Source organism: Coregonus lavaretus, assembly GCF_964263955.1.
Source record: "Coregonus lavaretus genome assembly, chromosome: 19".
NCBI classification, from domain to species: domain Eukaryota; kingdom Metazoa; phylum Chordata; class Actinopteri; order Salmoniformes; family Salmonidae; genus Coregonus; species Coregonus lavaretus.
Genome location: NC_140006.1, coordinates 36,432,898 through 36,446,735, shown reverse-complemented (window position 1 = coordinate 36,446,735; position 13,838 = coordinate 36,432,898). Strand labels below are relative to the sequence as shown.

The following is a 13,838-nucleotide window of genomic DNA, read 5'->3' as shown; positions in this document are numbered from 1 at the left end:
GATCTTTGTCCTGTAAAGCTATTTTCTGATAATTGTGTTATGTGCCAGATGTTAAAACTGCAGACCATTATAATTGGAGTAAAGGCGGATTTACTTGTCATTTCAATAAAGCATAGATTCTGTATTACTGACTAAAATCTAGGTTTTCTGATTGTAGTTCGACTATGGTTATGTGTTGCTTATATTGATACAGTGAGGGAAAAAAGAATTTGATCCCCTGCTGATTTTGTACGTTTGCCCACTGACAAAGAAATGATAAGTCTATAATTTTAATGGTAGGTTTATTTGAACAGTGAGAGACAGAATAACAACAAAAAAATCCAGAAAAACGCATGTCAAAAATGTTATAAATTGATTTGCATTTTAATGAGGGAAATAAGTATTTGACCCTCTCTCAATCAGAAAGATTTCTGGCTCCCAGGTGTCTTTTATACAGGTAACGAGCTGAGATTAGGAGCACACTCTTAAAGGGAGTGCTCCTAATCTCAGCTTGTTACCTGTATAAAAGACACCTGTCCACAGAAGCAATCAATCAATCAGATTCCAAACTCTCCACCTTGGCCAAGACCAAGAGCTCTCCAAGGATGTCAGGGACAAGATTGTAGACCTACACAAGGCTGGAATGGGCTACAAGACCATCGCTAAGCAGCTTGGTGAGAAGGTGACAACAGTTGGTGCGATTATTCGCAAATGGAAGAAACACAAAATAACTGTCAATCTCCCTCGGCCTGGGGCTCCATGCAAGATCTCACCTCGTGGAGTTGCAATGATCATGAGAACGGTGAGGAATCAGCCCAGAACTACACGGGAGGATCTTGTCAATGATCTCAAGGCAGCTGGGACCATAGTCACCAAGAAAACAATTGGTAACACACTACGCCGTGAAGGACTGAAATCCTGCAGCGCCCGCAAGGTCCCCCTGCTCAAGAAAGCACATATACAGGCCGTCTGAAGTTTGCCAATGAACATCTGAATGATTCAGAGGAGAACTGGGTGAAAGTGTTGTGGTCAGATGAGACCAAAATCGAGCTCTTTGTCATCAACTCAACTCGGCGTGCTTGGAGGTGGAGGAATGCTGCCTATGACCCCAAGAACACCATCCCCACCGTCAAACATGGAGGTGGAAATATTATGCTTTGGGGGTGTTTTTCTGCTAAGGGGACAGGACAACTTCACTGCATCAAAGGGACGATGGACGGGGCCATGTACCGTCAAATCTTGGGTGAGAACCTCCTTCCCTCAGCCAGGGCATTGAAAATGGGTCGTGGATGGGTATTCCAGCATGACAATGACCCAAAACACACGGCCAAGGCAAAAAAGGAGTGGCTCAAGAAGAAGCACATTAAGGTCCTGGAGTGGCCTAGCCAGTCTCCAGACCTTAATCCCATAGAAAATCTGTGGAGGGAGCTGAAGGTTCGAGTTGCCAAACGTCAGTCTCGAAACCTTAATGACTTGGAGAAGATCTGCAAAGAGGAGTGGCACAAAATCCCTCCTGAGATGTGTGCAAAGCTGGTGGCCAACTACAAGAAATGTCTGACCTTTGTGATTGCCAATAAGGGTTTTGCCACCAAGTACTAAGTCATGTTTTGCAGAGGGGTCAAATACTTATTTCCCTCATTAAAATGCAAATCAATTTATAACATTTTTGGCATGTGTTTTTCTGGATTTTTTTGTTGTTATTCTGTCTCTCACTGTTCAAATAAACCTACCATTTCAATTATAGACTGATCATGTCTTTGTCAGTGGGCAAACGTACAAAATCAGCAGGGGATCAAATTCTTTATTCCCTCACTGTAATAGTATGTAGCTAATAGATTACTAAATTTGCTTTCAAAAGCATACAGGTAGTGCTGTGCATGATCAGTATTTGCTGTTATCTATTTTCAAACACCACATCCTTTATTCACAGGATTCTGCACTACTCCAACACCAGAGAATGCACCACGACAAGAGGAAGATCTTGCCTCCTGCTCCTCACAGAGGAAGGAGAGGCCAAATAACCAATTATTTTTAATCAGGGTATACTCTGCTATGACTAGGCCTGACAACAGCAAGCGTCAGTAGAATTGTCATTTTGGTTATTTGGCAACACCACCAGAGGACCATCTCGCCACCTACTCCACAACGAGGAAGGAGAGGCTCAAGAATCGATCCTTTTTCACTGCCATAACCAATCATTTCAACTCAGTCCTACTGTTATTTGCTGTTGTCAGTCTTCTACACTGATTTGACATCTCCATCAGAGCACCATCTTCCCTCCTTCTCCCCAATGAGGAAGGAGAGACCCAAGAATGTTTCCTTTTTTTGTCAACCAGTCCTTTCAACTATTTCAAAACTGTCATTCCAAAACCCTCCTTTATCTATTAATTTCCTTTACGAAGCTTCCAAAGATCTTCATCAACAAAACGATAAGTGGATCTCGCTCCCCTTTAGGCAATTCAGGGTGAGACCAGTGAGGATTCTGCTCATTTCCACTAGACCATCCAGGGTGAGACCACCGAGGATTCTGCTAATGCCCCACTAGATCATTCAGGGTGAGACCACCAAGGATCCTCCATATGCCCTTCCGACCATCCAGGGTGAGTCCACAAAGGATCCTCCGGATGCCCTTCCGACCATCCAGGATGAGAAATAAAGCATACAGGTAGTGCTGTGCATGATCAGTATTTGTTATCTATTTTTTAACACCACATCCTCTTGTTCACGGTGTCCTACACCACCACCAGAGGAAGAACTTGCCTCCTGCTCTCCAATGAGGAAGGAGAGGCCCACGATGCGTCCTTTCACTTCCTTCAATAAACTGCCACTTCATGCATTTATAAATGCTTTAGTGAAATTTCTATTTAAAAAAGTAGTGAAGAAACAAACAAGAAAATTAATAGGCATTCAAAGTTCTACGAAATCCTTCATGACATTCTATGACAATTAATGAGACTCCAGTGGTCGAGTTCAAAACAGACTATGTAGGCCTTGCTGCCAAGCCTGTAAATCCTATTCTAGTCTAGTCTCCCCTTTGGACTCAAATATTGATAAAGTCCCTGGCAATCATTTTCACGTGTGACACGAATGGTCTGACTAAAATATTTGCTATGAGTAGTACACCACTGCAAACCTTGAGGCAAACTGACCATCTCCAATAAATAGTACATTCGTTAACATTTTTACCGTTTAAAATGCTGTCCATAATATACTGTGATCCTGTGTTCAATCACACATTTGGTTGTAACAGATGATATATACAGTGAGGGAAAAAAGTATTTGATCCCCTGCTGATTTTGTGCATTTGCCCACTGACAAAGACATGATCAGTCTGTAATTTTAATGGTAGGTTTATTTGAACAGTGAGAGACAGAATAACAACAACAAAATCCAGAAAAACGCATGTCAAAAATGTTATAAATTGATTTGCATTTTAATGAGGGAAATAAGTATTTGACCCCTCTGCAAAACATGACTTAGTACTTGGTGGCAAAACCCTTGTTGGCAATCACAGAGGTCAGACGTTTCTTGTAGTTGTCCACCAGGTTTGCACACATCTCAGGAGGGATTTTGTTCCACTCCTCTTTGCAGATCTTCTCCAAGTCATCATTAAGGTTTCGAGGCTGACGTTTGGCAACTCGAACCTTCAGCTCCCTCCACAGATTTTCTATGGGATTAATGTCTGGAGACTGGCTAGGCCACTCCAGGACCTTAATGTGCCTCTTCTTGAGCCACTCCTTTGTTGCCTTGTTTTGGGTCATTGTCATGCTGGAATACCCATCCACGAACCATTTTCAATGCCCTGGCTGAGGGAAGGAGGTTCTCACCCAAGATTTGACGGTACATGGCCCCGTCCATCGTCCCTTTGATGCGCTGAAGTTGTCCTGTCCCCTTAGCAGGAAAACACCCCCAAAGCATAATGTTTCCACCTCCATGTTTGATGGTGGGGATGGTGTTCTTGGGGTCATATGCAGCATTCCTCCTCCTCCAAACACGGCGAGTTGAGTTGATGCCAAAGAGCTCTATTTTGGTCTCATCTGACCACAACACTTTCACCCAGTTCTCCTCTGAATCATTCAGATGTTCATTGGCTAACTTCAGACGGCCCTGTATATGTGCTTTCTTGAGCAGGGGGACCTTGCGGGCGCTGCAGGATTTCAGTCCTTCACGGCGTAGGGTGTTACCAATTGTTTTCTTGGTGACTATGGTCCCAGCTGCCTTGAGATCATTGACAAGATCCTCCCGTGTAGTTCTGGGCTGATTCCTCACCGTTCTCATGATCATTGCAACTCCACGAGGTGAGATCTTGCATGGAGCCCCAGGCCGAGGGAGATTGACAGTTATTTTGTGTTTCTTCCATTTGCGAATAATCGCACCAACTGTTGTCACCTTCTCACCAAGCTGCTTGACGATGGTCTTGTAGCCCATTCCAGCCTTGTGTAAGTCTACAATCTTGTCCCTGACATCCTTGGAGAGCTCTTTGGTCTTGGCCATGGTGGAGAGTTTGGAATCTGATTGATTGATTGCTTCTATGGACAGGTGTCTTTTATACAGATAACAAACTGAGATTAGGAGCACTCCCTTTAAGAGTGTGCTCCTAATCTCAGCTCGTTACCTGTACAAAAGACACCTGGGAGCCAGAAATCTTTCTGATTGAGAGGGGGTCAAATACTTATTTCCTTCATTAAAATGCAAATCCATTTATAAAAAATTTTACATGCGTTTTTCTGGATTATTTTGTTGTTATTCTGTCTCTCACTGTTCAAATAAACCTACCATTAAAATTATAGACTGATCATTTCTTTCTCAGTGGGCAAACGTACAAAATCAGCAGGGGATCAAATACTTTTTTCCCTCACTGTATGAAGAAGTAGCGGCCTTCACTGTAATTCAGGGTATCCCAAACTCGGGTCCTGGGGATCCCAAGGACTAAAAGGCTGATTCAAATAATCAACTAATCATCAAGCTTTGGTCATTTGAATCAGCTGTGTAGTGTTAGGGGGAAGAAGAAAAAAAGTGCACCCCGTGGGGTCCCGAGGACCGAGTTTGGGAAACGCTGCTGTAATTTGTATTACTGTATTGTGTGTTTATATTTCTAGGATCCTAAAATGTCCATTTATTATCACATGGAAATCCAGTTAATTTATATTTTCCAATCAGGTCAACCTTTACCTGTTTATTTGAATTCTAGCTTGAGTGGAATGTCCCTTTAATTGTCAACTGACTGCTTGCAAGCCTTGCTTAGCTGATTGCACACATCTGTGGTCTCCTGTGTCAAGCGCTTCAGTTTCTTTACATGGAGAATGGTGTTCAGTGTGAAGGTTACTGCTGGTATGTCATGTAATTTTTAATAAAAAACTATTATGATATAACCATTTCTGTCTCATCAGTGTGAGAGGGCAAAGGTCAGCTATATCACAATTGGTGATCAGAAGAGGCCCTAATGGTCAATATTACTGATGGTGCCGTTTTCTATCTACTCATTGACTAATATAGCTAAATCTATCATATATATGACAACTTTATGCATATGACAGAATATGACAACTTTATGCATTAATGCAATGTGCATGACATGTTAATAGGTTCATCAGCAAAGCATTTTGAATAGTCAAATATGACCACCAGCCATATCCTCATAACCAATACTGTTTAAAAAAAAGTTAATGAGTTATTTATTCCTGTAAGGCCTAAATTGCCCTGTTTATGGCCCTTAGCTGATTGATCACGGAGTGATCATGTGAAAGATGCGTGATCGGGCGGAGACAAAGTGACGTACTTAAGCTAACTGGCCAATAGCCGGCTCTGTTTTGCATCTTATTTTACAGCAAATACTATGATCTATCCTCCCTCATTGCAGCGATGAACATATAATAAATGCAAGCTAGGGTGACTGTAGCAAATACCGATTGATTTAACTGATAATACATCGACAATGTTCATTTAGAATTCCTCTTGTTTTGTAGTTTAACGTCATAGGAATTAAAATAAGGTCTGTCCGTTCAAAGGGGCCTGCGCGAAGCAGAGAAGGGTTTGTGTAACGTTAGTTGATTAGCTAACGTTAGCAGTCTTACGTTAGGCAACGGCAATCAATCACAGTTTTACTGATTTTATAATCAACGTCGCTGATAAATCGAAGTGCGCATATCGTCATCGGGGTGGTAGACCGTTCGCCATCCAACCAAGTCTTCCTCATTGACGCAGTCCGAAGAGTGTGCTGGTTCGGAGAATGCTAAAGAATGAGTCAAAGGGATACCTTGGTTCATTTGTTTGCCGGAGGGTGAGTTATTTGTTACGAATAATGTTAACTAGTTAACATGACATGACCTGACTGTCTTTTACAGAGTCAAAATAAGCTTTAATGACCATCTTGGAGAAAACAATACATTTTCCATGGCGCGCGGGCATGTAACATTAGCAGCTGTCACTACCGGTGCCATCCTCAGCAGCTAGTTAACTAATTAGCTCTGTCTTGCAGCATCAAGGTAGGCTACCACGGTTTAGCTAGCCACTAGTTTATCACACACCGCATTATTAAATTCGACAAACAGGTTGATATTAGTATACATCACACTCCACAGGGTTCGTGGTTTGGCCGACGACAGAAGAGTATGCTCGTGAATGAAGTCCACGACAGTGACGCACGAGCCTTTGTTTTCCTCGAGCAGCGGTTGACCGAGTAGTTATAGTTATATCGCCGAATATCATGGTCTGATGACATTTCTTGACATATTTTTAGTGCATTGGCATAACCGACAAACCTTATAAAACACACCATTGAAAGATGGAGAATATGTCTTGGCCTATGCAATGCATCCTCTATCAACCACTATTTCCCCGTATCAACCACTATAACCTACAGCAATATCTACCATATTTGCCTTCAAGGTTTTCCATAGACTGGATAAAAAGGTCAGGTCAAAACACAGGTTTGGATTCAATATAGCTAGACACATCCATATATTTGACACTCACAGGATCGGCTTGGTATGCATGTCAGTGGAAATATTGAGTAAGTGTTCACTGTTCACACAGGTCTCCCAGTGTTAATTTCAAGTGTCAATGTAGCTACCTTACATTTAGAAAAAACACTAAAAGAAAGTCTGTTGCGACTTTGACCACACTACTTAAGTGTCTGTTTCCGTTCCTGTAGTGTACATCATTGGCGTCATCTGTGTGTCAATGTGATACTGAAGTGATGTTCTACCTTAGCTACATTGTAGACCTTCACATTCAATACATCTAGCTGACAATGGGGAAATTGGAAGGGTTAAAGGGCACCTGTGTGTAGCCTAGATTGCTGTAGTGACTTGTTTTTTTTGTGTTGAATCAATGTCTGACTGCTCCAAGTAAGTTGAGATTGTAGATTTGACCAATATGCTTAGGGTAATTCTCACAATAGGACAAAATATGCCTACTTGTCATGGAACTCAAATTCTAGTACAGTTTTGGCTTAGGATAGCCTAACACTAGATGGCCTGTTTTGTATGCCAGTCTTTTGTACTTTCGAGAAAGGCAAGATGATTGATTCAGTTGCAGTGCCAGCATATTTTTCCTCCTTTTAGCTTTTTTTCCCCTTTTGTCTTGTTTTCCATCAGACTCTCCTTTCAACCTCTGGGCAAATGTAAAAAAAAATGAACAAGTAAGGCCCATCTTGCCAAACCAGATTTTATTTAATTGAATTCTGAAAACTTCAATGTTAGGGCCACATTGTGACAGTTACGTCAGCAAGAACCAAATAATGATGGCTAATCCCCTTGATGTTCCTCACAACAGGGCTCAAGGCCTGTCTTATTTCTTCTCAGTGTCTGTTGGTTGTATACATACACAGGCGCAGGCAGCAACCTGGAACAGCCCCCTGAATCTGGGCCGAAGGTCACTCTTGCCTGTATTTGGTTTGGTCTTTTGAAAGGCAGCAGCGGTAAATGGGCTCAATCCCAATACACCCCTTAGCCCTCGTTTTCGAGTGTCCCTTGGTGGGGGAGTGACCCTCAAACGGAGCTACTAGTGTTAGGGAGAGAAATAACCCTAGGGAATAGGACATCACTACATCACTCGCACACAGCAGAAGCCGCCAAAGGATTGCCTGACGTCTCAAAATGAATTTTTCCGTTTCTCTATGTTCGCTACAGACTTCAGTCTAAGACTGCCATTGTTGAAGTTGTTTGAGGTGATGTCAAAATGAGGGGTGTTGTACAAAGTCATCAGCGATTGGATCATCTCTAACCAATCAGAGTATCAAAGCCAATGACACTTTTTCAAAACGGCGCTTTACCCATGTGTGTTCTGGCTTTGGCCCAACCCATCGGTGTCTAATGTTTGTTGGAGCAAGGAGTTTGGGTAGCCAGGCAAGCCAAAGGATAGCCTACCACGTAATTAATTGATGACAAGCCTTGTTTTTCACAATGCCTGTACTGGAGGCCATAATAGCTTTCCTTATGTTTCTCATACAACAAATACAGACATACCATATAAACAACAAATGAGAACTGCAAAACAGAATGACAATAGTTCCTCAACGTAGCTATTTGGAAAATCTTTCCAGCTCACTCCCTTTTAATTACCACTCAGCATGAAAGGGGGAAAAATGGTCATGCTCTGATCCGGTGGAAACGTCATAAAATAGGCCTAGCTGATTACTTCTTATCCCTTGGCAAATAGCATACAGCAGTGTGTCTGTCAGGAGCTCACTGGCCCAGAATATTTTATACAATGATGCAAGTTTGCTAGCACATGCTTCACACAAGACCAAGTTAATACAATAGTTGATACAATGTTTCAACTGCCTTGCAGACAGGCCATGCATAGCCAATGTGATTTATAGGATAATTACTTTTATCAGGGTATTTTCAATGTTGCAATGTTTTTATTTGTTGGCTTTATGTAGGCTAGTTTTACATATTGGCAGAAGTTACTTTTAGATTTGTATAATTTTCATTTAGATAGAATTTTGAGAGATGAAGACTTTTATTCTAAATGAAATTAAACTGTTCCACAAAAATGTGCATATGAAAATCCGAACCGGCACGCAGATCAGTAGACATGGTACGATAACCTGGTACTCCAAATGGGGAAAAGGTTGCCAACCAATGGTGTAGCCTATTACCGGCAGCTTCGGCAGTGGGAGGAGGGTCAGGAACGTGTTTTTCCCTTCTGGTTAGGCTATACTGATCTCTGCCGCCCTCTTTAGTCATTTGTCTTCATTTTTTATTGCAGTGCTTAAAGCATCAGACAAGCTCAGTAGCCTACATATAGTTGATTTTATTCAAACAGGGTGTGTCTATATATGGGAAAATACACGTTTTAAAATGTCGATTAGTCGAAAGAACAGACCACTCTTGGTCGACTAAGATTTTTTTTTTTGTTGGGGACAGCCCTTCAATTCAAAGAAAGCTATGGATGCAAGGACTGGCATCCGTGATATCAAAATGATAGTTTTAACCATGTTTTGAAGCTATATAGTGTTTGTTTACATTTACTTTGTTTACAAACATTGGAGTAAAAACAGCTTGTATTTTGGGATCTGATGAGGTACAACAGTTGAACTATTAAGTTCATGAGTCATTTATAAGTTATGTTCTTCAAGAATCAATGGGTACATTTAATTTATAAGTCCAAAAATGGATGTAACAACTGCTGTTTGCCCCTTTATCTGTAATTTTTTTTTGTATGATTCGTTATGAAGTTAAATTACTTACATTTGCTGCCATCTTAGTATTTTTTTAAGCCTTCTTTCCTGAAGCAACTCTTCAGCCTTGGGTCGCAGAGCTTCATGGGAGTTTTGGGAACCACTCGAAATGAAGTCTGCATCTCTATTCGCTTCATGTGGAGGGCCAACTTTTAGAGGGCTGAAAAGGCACTACGCCTCGCTCAAAGTTGACATTTTACTCATTTAGCAGACGCTCTTATCCAGAGCGACTTACAGGAGCAATTAGGGTTAAGTGCCGTGCTTGAGGGCACATTGACAGGTTTTTTTCCAGCGACCTTTTGGTTACTGGCCCAACGCTCTTAACAGCTAGGATACCTTCTGCCCAGTTGAATTGGGATACCACTCCGACTCGATGGGGCTCGCAGGATCATGCAAAACTGAGGGGGGAGGGGTAAGGGGGGGAAGTTTACATTAAACTATAATATTTATTACGTAAAACGTGTCTGTAAAAAAAATGTCATTTAAAAAACGTTTTCTTTCACCCAATGAGGGGTGTTGTACAAAGTAATCAGCGATTGGATCATCTCTAACCAATCAGAGTATCACAGCCAATGACACATTTTCAAAACGCCGCTTTACCCATGTGTGTTCTGGCTTTGGCCCAACCCATTGGTTTCCCCCATTATGCATCATCTAGAGGAGTAGTCCTTAGATGCGCACAAGTTAATTACATTTCTTCACTTACAGTTGAAGTCGGAAGTTTACATACACCTTAGCCAAATTAATTTAAACTCAGTTTTTCACAATTCCTGACATTTAATCCTAATAAAAATTCCCTGTCTTAGGTCAGTTAGGATCACCACTTTATTTTAAGAATGTGAAATGTCAGAATAATAGTAGCGCAAATGATTTTTCAGCTTTTATTTCTTTCATCACATTCCCAGTAGGTCAGAAGTTTACATACACTCAATTAGTATTTGGTAGCATTGCCTTTAAATTGTTTAACTTGGGTCAAATGTTTTGGGTAGCCTTCCACAAGCTTCCCACAGTAAGTTGGGTGAATTTTGGCCCATTCCTCCTGACAGAGCTGGTGTAACTGAGTCAGGTTTGTAGGACTCCTTGCTCGCACACGCTTTTTCAGTTCTGCCCACAAATATTCTATAGGATTGTGGTCAGGGCTTTGTGATGGCCATTCCAATACCTTGACTTTGTTGTCCTTAAGCCATTTTGCCACAACTGTGGAAGTATACTTGGGGTCATTGTCCATTTGGAAGACCCATTTGCGACCAAGCTTTAACTTCCTGACTGATGTCTTGAGATGTTGCTTCAATATATCCACATAATTTTCCTTCCTCATGATGCCATCTATTTTGTGAAGTGCACCAGTCCCTCCGGCAGCAAAGCACCCCCACAGCATGATGCTGCCACCCCCGTGCTTCACGATTGGGATGGTGTTCTTCGGCTTGCAAGCGTCCCCTTTTTTCCTCCAAACATAACGATGGTCATTATGGCCAAACAGTTCTATTTTTGTTTCATCAGACCAGAGGACATTTCTCCAAAAAGTACGATCTTTGTCCCCATGTGCAGTTAGAAACCGTAGTCTGGCTTTTTTATGGCAGTTTTGGAGCAGTGGCTTCTTCCTTGCTGAGCGGCCTTTCAGGTTATGTCGATATAGGACTCGTTTTACTGTGGATATAGATACTTTTGTACCTGTTTCCTCCAGCATCTTCACAAGGTCCTTTGCTGCTGTTCTGGGATTGATTTGCACTTTTCGCACCAAAGTACGTTCATCTCTAGGAGACAGAACACATCTCCTTCCTGAGCGGTATGACAGCTGCGTGGTCCCATGGTGTTTATACTTGCGTACAGATGAACGCGGTACCTTCAGGCGTTTGGAAATTGCTCCCAAGGATGAACCAGACTTGTGAAGGTCTACAATTCTTTTTCTGAGGTCTTGGCTGATTTCTTTTGATTTTCCCATGATGTCAAGCAAAGAGGCACTGAGTTTGAAGTTAGGCCTTGAAATACATCCACAGGTACACCTCCAATTGACTCAGATGATGTCAATTAGCCTATCAGAAGCTTCTAAAGCCATGACATCATTTTCTGGAATTTTCCAAGCTGTTTAAAGGCACAGTCAACTTAGTGTATGTAAACTTCTGACCCACTGGAATTGTGATACAGTGAAATAATCTGTCTGTAAACAATTGTTGGAAAAATTACTTGTGTCATGCACAAAGTAGATGTCTTAACCGACTTGCCAAAACAATAGTTTGTTAACAAGAAATGTGTGGAGTGGTTGAAAAATGGGTTTTAATGACTCCAACCTAAGTGTATGTAAACTTCAGAATGAGTGTTATTCTCAAACACCCCCTTTACGACACTTGATCTTCTCATTACTGAAATGACTACAAATCTCAAATTGGCAAAAACTTAGAGGACCATTACCGTACCAACATGGAGGCATGAATGGGCTTTAGTGATTGGGTCAATTGTTTGCTGACTCGTAATGGCTGTCTCCTATTACTTGCATATTGAGCTAAGGGCCTCTTATTACGAAACACATCTCATTACCGCATCCTTTTTGGTAAAGAGAACCTTAATTTTGGTAATGATGATGATAATAAGCTGTTTCTAATGTATAGTGAATGGGTGTGCTGTGCTGGTAACTTTAATTATTTACTAGGACCACTGCTTACACCTATTGTATGGAGTTTTTGTAAAACATCATTGGCTTAAGTAGGGGTTGTCAAGAAATATGGGTGTATAAACCCCATTTACAGTGGGTATCATAAGTATTCACCTCCCTTGATTTTTTTTCACATTTTGTTGTTACAAAGTGGGATTGAAATGGCTATAATTGTGACTTTTTGTCATTCATTTACACACTAGGCTACTCCATAATGTCAAAGTGAAAAGAAAGTTCTACAAATTTAATACAAATGAACTCTAATATAGTCTGCATAAGTATTCACATCCTTTGTTTAGGCAAGTCTAAATTAGTTCAAGAGTAAAATGTGGCTTATTAATTTAATCACATACGTTACATGGACTCACTCTGTGAAATAGAGATTGACATGAGTTGAATGACTAACCTATCCTCTGTCCCCCATACATTAATCTGTAAGGTCCCTCAGTCATGTATTGAAGCACAGATTCAACTACAAAGACCAGGGAGCTTTTCGAAAGCCTAATAAAGAAGGGCAGTGAATTGGTAGATGGGGGGGAAATGATAACAAATCGGACATTGAATCTCTCTTTCGGCATGGTCAAGCGGTGGATGATGTATTAAACCACCCAGACACAACAAAGAAAAACCTGCTTATATTTGTATTCTCATTTAGGTCCTTATTGTAGAGTAACTATAAATGTTGTTGATCCATCCTCAGTTATCTCCCATCACAGCCATTGAACTCTGCAGATGTTTTAAAATCACCAATGACCTCATGGTGACATCCCAGAGCAGTTTCCTTCCTGTCCTGCAGCTCAGAAGACTATCTTTGTTGTCTGGGTAGATTGACCATGCCGAAAGAGATATTCAATGTCCGATTTGTTATCGTTTCCCCATCTACCAAATCACTGCCCTTCTTTATTAGGCTTTCCACCAGACACTGGGAGACAAATTCACCTTTCAGCAGGACAATAACCTATAACACAAAGCTAAATCTATACTGGAGTTCATTACCAAGAAGAAGGTGAATGTTCCTGAGTGGCCAAGTTAGTTTTAACTTAAATCTGCTTGAAAATGACCCCCTAACACCTTGACAGAGCTTGAAGAATAATGGGCAAATATTTCACAATCCACGTGTGCAAAGCTCTTAGAGACTAACCCAAGAAGACTAAGATGTAATTACTGCCAAATGTGTTTCTAACATGTATTGACTCGGGTGAATACTTATCTAATCTATTTTTAAGGTATATTAGTGTTATATTAAGACATTTTAGTCCCCCCCCCCCCCCCACAGAAAATTACAATTGAATCCAAATGTGAAGAAATCCATGGGGGGTGAATACCCACTAATTTACTTCAAGGGATACTTTGGCAATTAGGCCTTTTTACAGTGCATTTGGAAAGTATTCAGACCCCTTGACTTTTTCCACATTTTCCACATCCTTATTCTAAAATTGATTAAATAGTTTTTTCCTCATCAATCTACACACAATACCCCATAATGACAAAGCAAAAACAGGTTTTTATACATTTTTGCAA

The 13,838-nt window shown here is 41.1% G+C and overlaps 1 protein-coding gene across 1 annotated transcript in view; it reads left to right on the top strand.

Moving 5' to 3' along the window:
• Window positions 1-5,824: 5,824 nt before the first annotated feature.
• Window positions 5,825-13,838, top strand: part of LOC311146846 (solute carrier family 25 member 36-A-like) — a 30,358-nt gene continuing 22,344 nt past the window's right edge. The window contains exon 1 of the mRNA XM_084183449.1: window positions 5,825-6,259. Within this exon, the coding sequence (XP_084039575.1) occupies window positions 6,219-6,259 (41 nt within the window). The 5' untranslated portion in view covers window positions 5,825-6,218. The remainder of the gene's footprint in view (window positions 6,260-13,838) is intronic.